A 15,597-nucleotide genomic window follows, 5' to 3' on the forward strand; every position below is an offset into this window, starting at 1 on the left:
CAGCTTTCGACGATCTGAGTCCGGGCTGGATGAACCAGACCGTCTCCGGAAATAAAAGGACAACCGACTGACATCTTCCTTTCCTCCCCCCGTTCGCTCCCTTGGAAGTTGACGAGCTATCGCTAAAACCGAGCTAACATCCGCTGGCCTAGCTAACCCAGCGCGTTAGGTGCAGACTTTGGATATATATATATATATATAAATATAAATATATATATATATACTCGCTTGGCTGGGGTTTTTCCGAAACTCGGCAGTGGACTAGGTATTTTTTTTTTTTTTTTTTTTTGGGGGGGGGGGGGGGAGGGAGGGAGGGACACACACCATTTACATTTTGTAAGTTCAATAATGATAGCCGTTAGCTCGTGGCTAGCTGTCAGCTTCATTTGAGTCCAGCGAGACCTGCAGCATCACTTCAGCGACTTGTACAGGAACAAACAACAACAACAACAACAAAACAACTCATTCCGAGTCCAGGGGGACCGTCGAGCCTGCCATCATGGGCAACACGCCCACCGCAAAGAAGGGCAATGAGATGGAGAGCGGTGAGTACCCTTTACCCCCCCACCACCACCACCTCCACCTCCACCACCTCTCTCTCGGTTGTGCCCGCCTGCCTGTTAGATCATTTCACCGTAGTCATTTCCTGTATTTCCTGCAGCGGCATGGAAAAAAAAAAAACCAAGTACAACTTCACACCTGAGCTGTGCAACCGAGGCCCTCTGCAAATGGCACCATGTTACATTGTTTTTTTGTTTTTTTAACACCTTTTTTTTTTTTTTTAATATGATAAAGTGATTTGAGTATTAATTTCAACACCACATGACGAGATACCTTGTTTCTTCTCTCTCTCCCCCCCCACCGTGCACGCTTTAAACTTGAGGCCCCATTTGTTTTCCTGGGAGTCCACAGGTCCAGTACTGGAGACCGAACAGCTGAGCGTGTTTGTTCATTCTCTCTCTCTGCTCGTCCTCTGGAAAAGCTCGTGATTTAGTGCCCCGGGTTGTGTTCAGAGGTACCAGCGAAGATGACAACAAGTAGCCTTATACAACAGTCATAGGTTTCCTTGTGGTTTATGTGTTCCAGATGGGTTTTTTTTGTTGTTTTTTTCTCTCTCTCTCTCTTCTCATAAGGTTATGAAAGACTGCAACAACATTGGAAAGCTAAACCTGTGTGTGGAGTTGTGGGTTTTTTTTTTTGTGTGTGTGTGGCCTCTTTAAAATAATCACCTCTGGATATACCTCTTGTGTTCAGAAAAGGGTGTGTGTGTGTGTGTGTGTGTTTTGTTGTTGTTGTTGTTTAAAAAAAAAAAAAATGAAATACAGGAATTGAAAACAAAAAGGGGAGACGCACACATCTTTTCAGGGTTGTTTTTCATTAGGTGACGAGTTGACTCTTCGTGCAATCTGAACCTTGAGCATGGAGTCCCGCAGACTGTGTTTGACAGTAAGTGAGCCGAGACGACTTTGGTTGTTATCAGTGGAAGGAGAAAGCCACCAGGACGGGGGTCATATGATGCGGGTGATCCCTCTCCAGGCAGAAACTTGGGAGTTGAGGAGTCTCTTGAACAACATGTGATGAGGAGCATTTAGAACAAGGGGACTTGTATGTGTCACTGAGTGTACGTGCATGCCCGATGTGGAAAAAGATGCTCTGCTCTCTTGGACAATTGTATTTTTTTTTTTTTATGCCCTCCCCTCCCCTCTAGAACTTTCTTATTTTTTTATAGTTTTTATTAGAGTCAAATTTTTAAGAAAGAAATAAGGGAACATTAGCATAAGCTACCGACATACACGGTAATTATAAACAGTGTAAACCTCGGGTTTAACTTGGAATTGGTGGGATAAATTGTCTCTCTCTTTATGCAAGTGCTTGTTGACTCAGTCCAAACATTTAGGTTTCCTTTTCCCACTTCGGATCACTGGTCCTGGAGAAGACTTGGAAGGACGCTGTTTAATGTTTTTATCCATAACACCATAAGTAACGCTCAAGTGTGCAAAGTCTGAACGGGTATCTGCGAAATGAGCGTCAGCTCCTTGTTGCTGGTAGCGAGTAGGTGCGAAGAAAGGCCTCCAGTCTCTCTGTAGCGTTAACCCGTCACTGGTAACCCATGTAACACGGCCATGGCTTTCAGGTGTCACGGGACAAAGGTTTTGTTTTTAATGTTTTAAGAAGTAGTGTAAGTGGGAGGATTAGTAGGTTGAAAACGGGGTCAGAGGAGGCCCAGCTGCTGGGAGGGTTGTTCGTGCGTTATGCTTCACATCCTTATCAGCCTGATCGCCGTGGGTCCACCCTGATCCCCAGAGACGGGTGAAGTCCAGGGGTCCAAAGCCCACACCCAGGAGCGTAATTTTCCACAGAGCAGTGCGATATTAAGGACAACATGGCAGCCCATTTTGGTTTCTCCGGAAAACAGAATCGGAGCATTGAGAGGTGGTTCGGGTGTGCGGCACCTCTCGCCCGTGATCTGTGCGGGCTGGAAGAAGACGAGCGGAGAGCCACTGCACCGGTATACAGAGCTGAATTCTGGCCCACAGGAAGAAGTGGGGCGGACAGACACTGAACTGCAGCAGGAAGTGAAGGAGCAAGGAAGGTCCAGCCCAGGCTCTGCACAGTTGGTCATCGCCTCTTCTGCTCTGTAAACCAAACACACTCAGCCGTCCAGGATAGCTTCAAGTTTAGGCCCGTTGTTGTTACATTTTGTGGATTTGCCCGCTTGGCCAAACATCCGCGAGTACCGCAGTGTGGACACTCTACACAGGCTATCAGCTGGCTCCCTCCAGCCTTGCATGATGTCTGTTATTCACAAGCTGGCAGGAAGGCTGTTTCATTGAGCCGGGCCCTGTCTGGGAGACGTAGGCACTGGAGAAGGCAGACATGTCCAACCACAGGAGGAGCTAGAGGCTTGCCGCTGGAGTGAGTTGTCATTCTGGTGCTGGGTGAGGGGGGGTGGAGCTGTGGTTCATGCTATGTCCCGCTGCTTTAGCCAGTCGCAGGCTGAGCAGAGGCTCCGGCGTTTAACAGATAACCAAGCTGTGTTTTCGTGATAATGCTGGTTATGAAATTCATCTCGTGACCTGGCGAGCTTGCGTGCCTGACGGGTTCGGAAGAGCGATCTTTTATACTGCTAGACATTGCTTGTGCTGGTTTATTATTTATGGCCACGCAGCCGAGACGTGCGTGCATATGTCCATGTATACAAATACACACAGTCAGAGCAGCATGTTGTTCGTCTCTACTCTGTCTCCTATTGTTTTCCAGTTACAGAGCTAAGGAAGGCATTTCTGTTGTTACTGTGGAAGCACGCGTCTGTTCCCTATTTTGCACAGTTATAATATAATGTAATAATGAACCCGTTTGAAAACACATTCTTTACTTTTGTTCCACACACACTTTTGTGTCCCTCTCCTTCTGACTGGCGTGGCTCTGTCCGTCTGCAAGTCTGTCTTGGTTCGTGTCACTGTTTGACGGCTTTAAATATGTTTAGACATCTGAGAAAGACCACACCGACAGCCATGTGCGACAAAAGGATGGTTGTGTTTAATCGTGCGTGTTTTGAGTGTGACCATATAACGAGGTGGCGCTCTGTCCAAGTGCAGCTCCTTCTGTCTATAAATATCCGCGTGGTTCCCGTCCTGCCGCTGCGCTGCAACGCAGCTGGTTTTGTGTAACAGGGGCAGGTTTGTGTTTTGGATCGCTCATCACTTCCCGTCTCCAGTTAAAGGGGCTTTGTTATAAGCCTGCGCCGGTCACCGGTGGACTTTTAATTGTCGAGATGCCGATCAACCGCCTGTCGCGGCGCTGAACCGGTGACTCGGCAAAACTGGCACACTCGTCGGGAAGGATCCTGAGACCCAGCAGCTCGCCGAGCAAAACGGAGGATGGCGTCTGGTGATTCGAACGAGGAACCGTAGCTTCGGTGGTCGTGTGTTGGGAGGAGCCGTAGTGTGAATCCTTGTGTCCGTTGGTCTTCTGAAGCTGCAGCTTGTGCCGCTGGAATTATTTACTCATTATAACGTCTGAAGTCCTGTCATATTTTAGTACTGTGCTACGGAAACGAGGGCACCCAGAGTAACAGCAGAAACACTATAAAATATATATATATGCGTGTTCATTGGTCATATACAAGGGTACATCAAAAAGTTCCAGAGGCTGTTCCTGTTGAGCATGAACAGAGCGTGGCACAGTAATGTGCGTGGAGCAGAGGGGACGCGATCTTTTTTTTATTTTTATGATTTAAGTATCCAACGTTACGTAGATTGATCGGCATCTGTGTCGCGCACATTTTTGGGGTCCATTTTACGCACATTTGCAATTTCATCACGGATCACCCGGTGGGATAAAGTCACAGTGCACAACCTTGCAAACGTCAAAAGAAAACCCGACCGGTTACGCTCCCGGTGTGAAGCGCCTCGTTCGGTTTCGGACGGCGACCTTCGGTCCCGCCTGGAACGCGGAACGCCACCTGGAACACCTCGCTCCGCTCCGACAAGGGTCTCCGTTGCCGGTTTCACTCGACCTTGGCCGATTGCACCTGACCTTCCTTCAAAATGCAACTGAATGGAAGTGAACAGTGCATGAAAGTGTAAGACCGTCAGCTCCTCTGTGCCCGAGCTGCTCAGTAATGTAACGAGCCAAGTCTGTTCAGGACACTAGAATATAAAGGAACTTTACAGGTCCCCCCCCCCCTGGCCTGTCATCAGCTGACGACTCAAATTGGTTTCTCACGTTTACAGGCGTGTCAACGTGTGTCCAGTTTACACGAAGCAGTGTTTGCCCTCCTGACTGTGTTCCTGATGCACCACGTGGGCCTTTATGCTGTCCGAACAAGGCCTGGTGTAGACCGAGACCTAATTTGGCGCGCTTCGCAGTTTAATGTCGGTCAGCTCGCCCTAATATAACCCCTCTGTTCCTGCGTCAGAGTGGGCCAGTGAGGCCCAGGGGAGAGATGGAGGATTGATTTTTTTTTTTTTTTTTTTTTTTTTTGGAGGATCAATTCAGCACTGGCACGACACAGACTCTCCGGTGCATTCGGGCCGGGAGAAAAAAAAACGTTTCACCGTGGTTTGCGTGCCGCTGCTCTGCTGGCGTCTCCCGAGAGTGCCACTTTTATGTTTGCGAAAACACCCAGATCGCCTCTGAAAGTGTTTCATCGCGGATGTGGCATCTGATTGGTTCTGCTAATTAGGGAAAGTTTGAGTTGCATCTCGATGCGTCCAGTTCATCTCGAGGGTCTTTTACTTAGGCCTAGTTTTCCATAGGACTCCAACTCTGGGTTGGATAAATATACCAGCCAGTGTTTCACGCCCCTCCCCCTGCTGATTATGCCCCTGTTTAGATCAATATATAGCCTCTGTGTGTGTGTGTGTGTGTGTGTGTGTGTGTGTGTGTGTGTGTGTGTGTGTGTGTGTGTGTGTGTGTGTGTGTGCGTTTGACATGCCAGGGAACAGCAGAGAGAGTACTTTGTGTACAGAATAAATATTGATACAAACCAAGCAAGGGTCCAATTGATTTGCGCGAGTGTAACGGGCTCAGCGCTGCTCTCCATGCTACGTTTGACCGCACGCTGGAGGTGGATGCTACTTTTTTGAATTTGGTCTCCAGCAAAGGGACGGTCGCAGGAAATACTGAAGACACATTTGCCGGGCAAGGGCACTCGACTGTTTTTTTTTTTTTTTTTTTTTTTTTTTGTGGATGTGTGGGTCGGCCGATCTGACCGGAGCGCGCTCAGCGGGGGAGGACAGGTCATGAGTCAGTGGCTGTGAGGAAGAGGCCGAGGAAAGGAGTACGGGGGATACTTTGCAGGGCTAATGTGTGACAGGAAGAGCTCCAGAAAGCATGCAGGGAAGAGGGAGCCGTCCTCGCGCTCGAGCGAATCAGGGTCGCGCTCGGCAGACGCCGCGGCGGCACCAGAGGTACCCGTAGGCCTCCCGGATGGTAAGGAATATGGGGTTGCAGGGAAGTCTTTCAGAGAGTTTTAGTCGTGGAATCCCTGCATCTAACGGAAAGAGGGACTGAATGAAGACTTCCGTTGATTCGCCACCCTCCCTCCCTCCCTCCCCTCCCGCCCGCCTCCCTCCCCACCTCCCGTCTCCCCCAGCACCTACAGTATGTCGAGCTACACTTTTGTGTCTTTTCTGCTCGGAAGTGGAAGTTGAGCAACTTTCCCGGGAAATGTTTTCTCCCCGGCGACCGTTCTGCTTCCATCTCTCTCTGTGGGAGCAACAGTGCTCTCGACGTGTTTACGTGAACTTTGGTCTTTGCTGTTCTCGCTGGCTTTCTCCCGTCCTATTGTTGGGGCTGCTGGTCTTTAGAGAATTTGCAGGAAATCACATTAGCGAGATGAGGATTATGCTTTTGTGTAGTTTAGAGTGGTGTGCGTGTGTGCGTGTGTGCGTGCGTGCGTGCGCGTGTGTGAGATGCACATATATTTGCGCGAGACATTTATGTGAAGATAATTTCTATATTATCGTATTATTCGTTTCAGTTTTTGATTCAACTATCAATCCAAAAGCCCATTAGCTTAAATACTCATATCACAAAGCTGATGAATAAATTACTAAGCACTTTAGCTATTGACAGCTGACTGGCTTTATTTAAACTGTACCCTAGGCTGTTGTTTTGCATCGATTATCTAGGCAGACGGAAATTCCACATTATCCTGAAAGGCTTAACACCGTTCTGTACCACTGTTTTTCAGCAGATCAAGGTATTAAGGTAGCCAACGAATCTTATCCATAATTTTCACCTTAAATCGAGACCTGTGTTCGGGAGATCTCGTGTCCACGTTGTTGACGACATCATTTGGACCTCTGCAATTTAAAGAGAAGCCGTTTTTCACCGTCGCTCTCGCTTGATAGTCACTATAGCAACCCAGTAAATTACGATTATCGTCCTCCTTCTGTCAGCAGCAGTTCATTTACAACCTCCACCCGTCCCGTGCGCAGCGCCAGCAGTGGAAATGGCAGCGCTACGTCCGCTGCCGAGGCGAGTGCACAGACAGTAAGGGAGGAATGAGGAAGGGCTGGTTATCTGCATGTTCCCACAGAGCACTGTGATTAGCCTCATAAAGATAAGGGAGGAGAAATTAACTTCTCCATATGACAATATGTGTGCCAAGTTGTCATAATCAGTCCACAGAAGGGTCTGTTGGTCCATAATCGCATGTATGTGTTTGTGTTGCCAAGTGTTTTCTTTTTGCACGTCATCATAAGCTGTGAATTAGAATTGGAAAAGGAGTCTTTTTTTTTTTTTTTTTTTTTCTTACTGCATCGTAGCCTCGTGTTAAACTGAATTCTTAGCCCAAAATCTATTTATTATTCCATATCTACTTCCTATCCTACAGCGATGCGTTCGAGGCGGTCTAATTTAAGTGCAGGGCTTCTGAAGATGAGATTGTCTCCCGTAACCCTGAAGGCCTCAGTGACACATCAGAGAATTCTCATCATGTGCTTAGACGGCTTAAAATGTTTTTTTTTGCGGCGTGATGGGATGGAAAACTGCTCAGGTTGTTATCTGGACTGTAAATGAACAACAGTGGAAACTGCAAGTAACAAATTGTAGATAGGATTGAGGCTTTACACTCTTTGAGTTATCCACTCCAGGACCTTTTAGTGCCTCCTGTGTGGGGGTGTGCCATATCATTGACAACGATATCCGTATGATTTTTGATATGATTAAGAAAAAAAGAAATCATTCTGTGAGGATAGCAATATTTTGATTGGTTGACATGCTGACATCATGGCATTACGCAGCACAACAGTATAACCTACGTTACGTGCTTAACTTGCGCGAAGTACCGACAAGCATGGCTGAAAGCAGCTGCATTTTATTTATACAAAATCTGAATCTCACTCTAAAAAGTTACGAACCGAGAGATCATTTTGGTTTTGATTTCACTGAATTAAAAAAAAAAACGGTTAAGTTTTTGCCGACATAAAATCAATAATATTACTATTGCAGAAATCCCCTGAAATATCTTTATATTATTTAGGGCTATGTCACCCACTCGTACTCCCATGTGGGTGTGGTTTTGTGTTTTGTTTTTGGTGTTTTACTGGAAAATCATAATTTTTTTTTTTTTTTAAAGTCAGTTCTGCACAGGATTTTTTTTAATTTTATTTTTAGCATTCGGTTAATTCACAAATTTAGCCGGATGTTTATCTTGTTCTCTCTCATGGTTGAGTTGTCAGAGAAGTGAGCCCGAGATGAGAAGACAGAGGAATGCAGACTGTCACCAGTTCATTGACAGTATTTATGTTGATGTACATTGCGTGCATATAACGGGTCCCATGCTCACTTTCTGGAATATCTTTCTAGACACCAAGTTGTGATCTTCTCTCTGTCTTGGTGATTAGATTTTGGTTGAACTATTACATAAAATCATTTACATCTCTCTCTTTCGGTTTTCAGTGAAGGAGTTTCTTGCCAAAGCCAAAGAAGATTTCCTGAAGAAATGGGAGAATCCAGCACAGGTGAGACTTGCCTCCATTTCCCTTTAATCATTTCTGTGTGTTTAGTCGGTCTTTTATTTTTGTAGTTCTTTTTGAGTGCTGAGACTCCTTCGTGTGATCATTTCTTTCACAGTGAATCTCGACTTGACTTCTCTTTATGCTCCTTCCTGCCACTGAACTAATGAATTCCTATTTATTTTAGGAGAGCAGTGCGCCCTCTGCTGGGCTCGTGTGGAATACATTAATACAGTTCATATTTACATTTTAACCATGTGTGCACGTCTAATATTTTCTCAGATGAAAGGCAGCGTGTGTGATTCACATTAAAACAACATGACTCCGTTTTCAAATACATTTTTATTGCAATTTAGTTCATGTTTATAGCAGTGTCCGCCGTGCCGCATTGCTCGACAAATATCTGACATTTTCTTCTGCTCTTCAGCAAACTGCGGCATTGGACCACTTTGAGCGTTTGAAGACCTTAGGAACCGGTTCATTTGGCCGAGTCATGTTGGTTAAACAGAAAGAGACGGGCCAGCATTTTGCCATGAAAATACTTGACAAACAGAAGGTACAGTATTCTCGATGCATCACATTCGAGAGATTAAAGCATGGTAAATGAATGATTTTTTGCTTGACTTGTGTGTCCCAGTTTATATTTCTTCTGGTGATAATGCCTCTTTGTATAATTTTCATAACAAGACAGTATTAATTAGAGCTCGAATGCGACTGATTTTTTTTGGGGGGGGCCGACACCGATATTGGGGAGTAAAAAAAAAGATATGAACGTATCATACGGCTGAACTGTGGTTTTCAAGCACTCGTGCCACAGTTGTGTAAAATAGACACGATATTTTACATTTTAAGGAATAGATTTTTTTTATTGTCCAAAATTACGCCAGTGCAGTCAAAAAGGAGAACTTAACAGGAAATGTAATAATAATGAACTATAGATTAAAAAAAAAAAAACACACACACAAAAAAAAAAAATAGAATGATTTCTAATTTAACCCATGCCATTTTTTCTTCTTTATGCTCTGTAAAAAGTATCATATCGCCACATATTGGACAACATGCATGTTTATATCAATATATCTGTGTTAGGCCAATATCGTCTAAAATTGGCCAACCGATAAATGGGTTTAGTATTACCATGTTTTATTTAAACATTATTAGGGGAACCAAGAATAAATAACAATTATCAATATTAGAATCTCAAAAAGATCGCATTATTGATGCGATTTACACGTGCTGAAGTGTCTTGAGAATCTTTACAACATGCTGATGTTACAGATTATTACTGACTGAATGGTAATGAATGTGTCTTTTAAATGCTGTTTTGGTTGTGCAATGACAGAAAAGCAGAGTAAATGCAGTAATCAAGTATTCATCAACTCGCTTAACCATGTTGACGGCATTTTTCCTGAATACACCTCCTCTCTGATGTCTCGCAGGTAGTGAAGCTGAAGCAGATAGAACACACACTGAACGAGAAACGTATCCTGCAAGCCGTCAGCTTTCCCTTTCTGGTGCGACTGGAACACTCTTTTAAGGTACGCGCTCAGGTCTTCACCCGTTAAGCTCTAAAAGTACGTTCACCTTGTTTTTGGATGCCACAGTAAAAGTCTCCTTCTCTCTACAGGATAACAGTAATCTGTATATGATAATGGAGTATGTGCCTGGGGGCGAAATGTTCTTGCACTTAAGGAGGATCGGTAGATTCAGGTAAGTCCACTTTTTGAGTTAACGCGACTTAAATATTTTTCATGTGCTGTTGGTTTACTGTAAATATTGAGGCCTATTTGTTTCGCAGTGAACCACACGCCCGCTTCTACGCAGCCCAGATTGTACTGACTTTTGAATACCTTCACTCACTGGATCTCATCTACCGAGATCTGAAGCCGGAGAACCTGCTCATCGACCAACAAGGTTACATACAGGCAAGGATTGCAAGTTAAAAAATAAAAAAAATAAAAAATGTATCGCCATAAACAACCATTTTTATTCAGTTAGTTTAGTTCAGTGTGGCCAGCACTCTGAGCTGTACACTGTTTCTTAGGTAACAGATTTTGGATTCGCGAAAAGAGTGAAAGGCCGAACCTGGACGCTGTGCGGGACTCCAGAGTACCTGGCGCCAGAGATCATCCTCAGTAAGGTGAGTGCTGAGCTCAGCTCACGGTGAGCAGTGCTGTCCTTTTATGTGGCAGTGGCTTTGTGGGAGTTATCGGATCAACGTGAAACATAATTTGGGAAACCATTTCATTGTCACATTCACTTGAGAACTGTGGTACAATATGCAGCTCTGTAGTTTGTTTGAAGACATTTCTGACGCCCCTTTTCTGATGTGTTTTTTTTCAGGGTTACAATAAAGCAGTGGACTGGTGGGCTCTGGGAGTGCTGATATACGAGATGGCCGCTGGGTACCCCCCCTTCTTCGCAGACCAGCCTATTCAGATTTACGAAAAGATTGTATCAGGGAAGGTGAGTTTCAAGATGGCTACCTTTAATAACTCTTTTCATTTTTAGAGGTCAAAATAATTTTACACTTATCCTCAACCAAGGACTGTTGTTTGCCAGATATAGTCGGCAATCTAAAAATTAAAGGTCCCATGTTGTATAAATTAGGATTTCTGTTTCTTTTTTTTCTTTTAAAGCAAGTCTCCGCGCTATATAAATACTGTAAAAGTGTTAAAACACTCAGCCTTTAAAGAAATGCACACAGCCCGTATTCAGACACTCTGACGTTTGTACGAGTCGTGAGTTTGTGAGATCACAAACTCGCATTCATGTCATATGTCCGCTCTTAGCACACTCTGCCGTCCAACCTTTTATTCAGAAGAACGCACTACGGTGTGGTGGTGAGACAATCTTATATTGTCTTATATCAAGACTGAAAATACAATGTGACCTTTTAAATTCGTGAATGATCGTGGTGGCTATGCATGGATTAAAACTTAAGGAGAATTGATCTATAAGACTAGTTGAGTCTCTCTAAGAAATCAGAGACATTTTTATTTTTAAGTAAATAACATTCTTAAATGCCTTTAACTTTGACATCATGTATAGAAAAATTAGGTGTCTAATTAACTGACCTTAATTTTCTTCGGCAGCATTGCATCAGCAAAATGTAGGAAAATTCAAATTCTGTCACCAGTTTCTCTCCTTGGCATTGAAATACGTTCTTGGTGTTTAATTTTACTTTAATTGATATGATGTGATGTGAAACTACCTCTTGAACTGAACATATCCTAATTTCTGGTTTTGTTGATAAAAAACACTTTATTATTGTTGCCTATTTTGTTAATATATTTGAAAGATAAAATTTTCACTAAGCGTATACAGCTCGGCACTTTAAGTTTCTATTTCGTTAATGTCACGGTTAGTTTAATGTTGGTCTTTGAGCACATTTGCAAAAGAATAACTGATGACTACCATGTGTGCTGGTTTTTTCACCGTACATGTTCGAGAAGGTTTGCCGACTTGACAATCTATCCGGTACATCCAGTACATTACTGTCATGTACAAATAAATCATGTAACTGCAGTAAAAACTGCCAAACAACTGTCGTCCTGAAACCTGTGAACAAATATGGCTCCAGCATCAGAGGGATTGAAGAAAAATGGAAAAGTCACATCCAACTTCAACATGAAGTCATGTCCCTGGTGCTGCGCAGGAGTCGTTCAGGAACAAGTTTGGAAGCACGCAAAGCCCAAACACACAGTCACTATAGTTACGTGTAAATCACAGCGAAAAACACCCTGTGCACTTGGGGAGATACGGGCATTTGCTTCTTAAAACCGCCGTCGTAGCTTGATTGAGTCCTGCAGTCTAATGTACAGCCGTCGCATGATGTGCAAAAAAAAAAAAACGCTTGCGGCTTGACAACACGCACTTAACGTTGCCCTTACCGTTCGCAGGTTCGCTTCCCTTCTCACTTCAGCTCAGACCTAAAGGACCTGCTGAGAAATTTGCTGCAGGTGGACCTGACCAAGCGCTTTGGCAACCTCAGGAATGGAGTCAATGATATCAAGGGCCACAAGTGGTTTGCCACCACTGATTGGATTGCCATCTACCAGAGAAAGGTGAGTTCAGCCTTCATTTAGTTGTAATGCAGCTGGTAGAGTCTTTTTCCCTTTTTCAAATAGAGGACAGAAGAAAGAGATGCTGGCAATGCAAGATGGGTTTTGATGAGACTTTGGTCAGTGGAAAAAGTCGACGGTAATTTCACACCATCTGTGCGTCCTCTGCGCAGCCATATTATTGCGTTGGAGGCTGATGAAAAGTACGTGAAACACGATAGCTGGTACATTCAGAAAGATTACAGCAGAACATAATTTCAGAAGTTCTGAAATGGACCAGTAGTAGAACAAAGTCCCCCATTTGACAGTATAATATCAACACAAAGAGGCTCGGGTTTCGGTGCGTAAAGCCAGTCACAGGTGTCAAAGGAGTTCACATAAGAAGGGACTCGTAAAAAAAAAAAAAAAAAAGCACATTGTAATGACCCCTTTCAAACCTAAACATTTTCCAAATATGTGAAAATTGCCACACAGAGACGGTCAGGAATGTAAGGAGTGCTGACGGTGTTTAAAGGCTGATCAAGACACAGACTATTAAAAACGGTGCAAAGAAGAAACACAAGAACGAGATCGCTCTTGATGTCATGATTTATGTGAACAGAAAGAACTCCTACTCTTAGTATCAATATTACTGCGTCTGTCTACACATGATGCAAATGAAAGCAGCGGGTTCATATTTGTTTCTGGCAGTGGATGACATTCATGCCGAGACATTTAGGAAATTACCAGATGAATTTAAAATAGATGAGCTGCCTTCAGGGAAAGCAAATAACCGCACATGATCACACACTTCGTCCTGCAGTGTGATTAGGAAATCCAAGTATTCATGTGCGATTTCTTGATTAATATTATGCGTTTGACTCCCTCTTTAATGAGTTTCATTCACTCTGTACAACTATAAATTAATACAAATCTGTTTTCAATTTTCCTCTATCTCCTGGGACTCCTTCTGATGTCATTGAGCAGTGTGTGGCGCACGCTCTGGCACCGCTTCCCGAACTGCGGTTCATGTACTGTTGACGGTACGAGAGGCTCCACCCGGTGGTACTTTAAAGCTTTGCTGAAAGGCTCGACATTTACACTCCAGCTGGCCCGAGCTCAAACAATTGCCATTTTATTTTATTCTGACACAGACAAGAGTTATTACATTCACACATCGCATTGCAGTGATTGTAAAAATGAGTGGACGATCAAATAAAAACATTTTGGAAATAACATGTGCCCCGTGCTTTAGCCCGCAACGGTGACGTGGCCGATATTAACGGCGACGTTGGCTCGATGCGGTCCAAAAATTGGTTGGCATCTGCAGTGGGAAGTGGAACTTGGGGAGACTGTACCTGCTAACGGCTCGGGAACCTCTGCACTACGGCTTCGCTGCTCTCCATCTGACCACGCTGCAGCGCTCTCATGATTTTTACTGTCCTGTGTGTTCCAGGTGGAAGCTCCCTTTATTCCTAAGTGCAAAGGCCCCGGTGACACAAGCAACTTTGATGACTACGAGGAAGAGGAAATCAGAGTCTCCTTCACTGAGAAGTGTGCAAAGGAGTTTGCTGAGTTCTAGATTCCCAACCATGTGTAATGGCGAGAGAGAGAGAGAGAGAGAGAAAGAGAGAGAGAGAGAGAAAGAAAGAAAGAAAGAGAGAGGGAGACGGATTTAGAGAGTAACAGGGGGTCTGAAGACAGGAAGCACTATGGTGGACTGCTAACTTGCTTATTTGTGATGAGGCAAACAATGTAAAATCCCCCCCCCCCCGACTGAAAGATAGGCAAAGTGAAGACAGGTCCAACAGAACCAGCAGTGTTGCCTTTTCTGATTGTTTTCAACTGTTGCCGATTCATTTTTATTTATCCCTCTTGTGTTTTTGGCAGGGGCTCGACAAGAACAGGCTAGACTTGTATCTTTCTGATGGTGTAATTTCAGTCTTTGCAGGTTGAGGCATCGATTTTCTGTTAAGGTACTGAATCTGCTAGGCTTCCCTATTTTTTTTATTTTTATTTTTATTTTTTTTAAACAGGCCCTCTCTACAAGCTTCTCCAAGAGTGATCGTTTGTATCTTGTCACCCCGGCTCCCCTCGCCCCTCGCCCCTACGTCTCTCCATCCTGAATCTGTCCAAGCAATACCAAGTCCAACAGATGTGCCTATCATAATGCCAACTGGTTGGAAAACTGTGTCGGACGCATTGGTGCAGAGCTTTGGCGGCGTCGGCCCTCGTGCCCGTTTAGTTGAAAAGCTTGAAAACCTCTCTGCACCTGCCTTTGTCTGCTCCATGTGGCATGATTACTGGGTGGATGATGCACTCTACTGCTCGCGGTTGAAGCAGCGGTGACCTCTTTGATCAGTGAAAACGATTTATCACCGTAAACTTCATCCAGGTCTTTAATCCTTCTTTTTTTTTCGGGGGGGGGGGAGGGAGGGGACGGACCAGACCGACCTGTGAGGAGTAACATGAGGTCTGCAATTAAGTCTGTCTTTCACTTAGCTGAATTTATTAGAGCATTTAAAAAAGAAAAAAAATCCTATTGGTGATCATTTTGTCCTTTTTATGTCAATCTCTGTGCTTGTGTGTTATTTAGTGCTCAAGGGTGGGTTAAAAAGCTGTGATTTAGCAGCAGCTAACATTGTGGTCACACTCCTGACTATTGTTTATTTAATTCTTAGTACATTTATACATGTATATTGATATATATATATTATAGAGAACATGAAATATCCATCTTTTTCAACATTGTCTCATAGCTGTGAAACTGAATCAAGATTTCAGAAATAAACGGATATATAAATTCTGCCAAATTTGCAAACCGAGAACATTGACGTTTTCTGTATGTAACTATGATGGTGGTGGATTTTAATACGCAAAACAGTAGCAAAGCGTTTCAACGACATGTGCATGTTATTTTTGTACAATATCACGTTTAAAGATGGCAGAGCATTGCGCTGAGGTACCCGAGATCATGGAGAAACATGTTTAATATTAAAAATGGACACCCAGTGCTCTGTTGAAGACGGAACAAGACCCAGTTAAATGTGTCAAAGTTCATCATTCAATTATGGAACGACAGTTTG

The 15,597-nt window shown here is 44.0% G+C and overlaps 1 protein-coding gene across 2 annotated transcripts; it reads left to right on the plus strand.

Annotated features, from left to right (window-relative positions):
* Positions 1-300: 300 nt before the first annotated feature.
* prkacaa (protein kinase, cAMP-dependent, catalytic, alpha, genome duplicate a) lies at positions 301-14,936 on the plus strand. Of its 2 annotated transcripts, none has more exons than XM_069702967.1 (10): positions 301-545; positions 8,413-8,474; positions 8,896-9,024; positions 9,908-10,006; positions 10,096-10,178; positions 10,267-10,393; positions 10,513-10,608; positions 10,812-10,934; positions 12,371-12,535; positions 13,968-14,936. In XM_069702967.1, the coding sequence occupies exons 1-10, from the start codon at positions 500-502 to the stop codon at positions 14,091-14,093; spliced, it is 1,056 nt and encodes a 351-aa protein (XP_069559068.1). In that variant the 5' UTR covers positions 301-499; the 3' UTR covers positions 14,094-14,936. The 2 variants fall into 2 exon arrangements, with proteins under 2 accessions (XP_069559068.1, XP_069559070.1); XM_069702969.1 differs by lacking the exon at positions 301-545 and adding an exon at positions 5,684-5,937.
* The last annotated feature ends 661 nt before the right edge of the window (positions 14,937-15,597 follow it).

Source organism: Brachyistius frenatus, unplaced genomic scaffold (assembly GCF_029030835.1).
Source record: "Brachyistius frenatus isolate BFR_SWC_R1_liver_20210118 unplaced genomic scaffold, ASM2903083v1 Contig_43, whole genome shotgun sequence".
NCBI lineage: Eukaryota > Metazoa > Chordata > Actinopteri > Embiotocidae > Brachyistius > Brachyistius frenatus.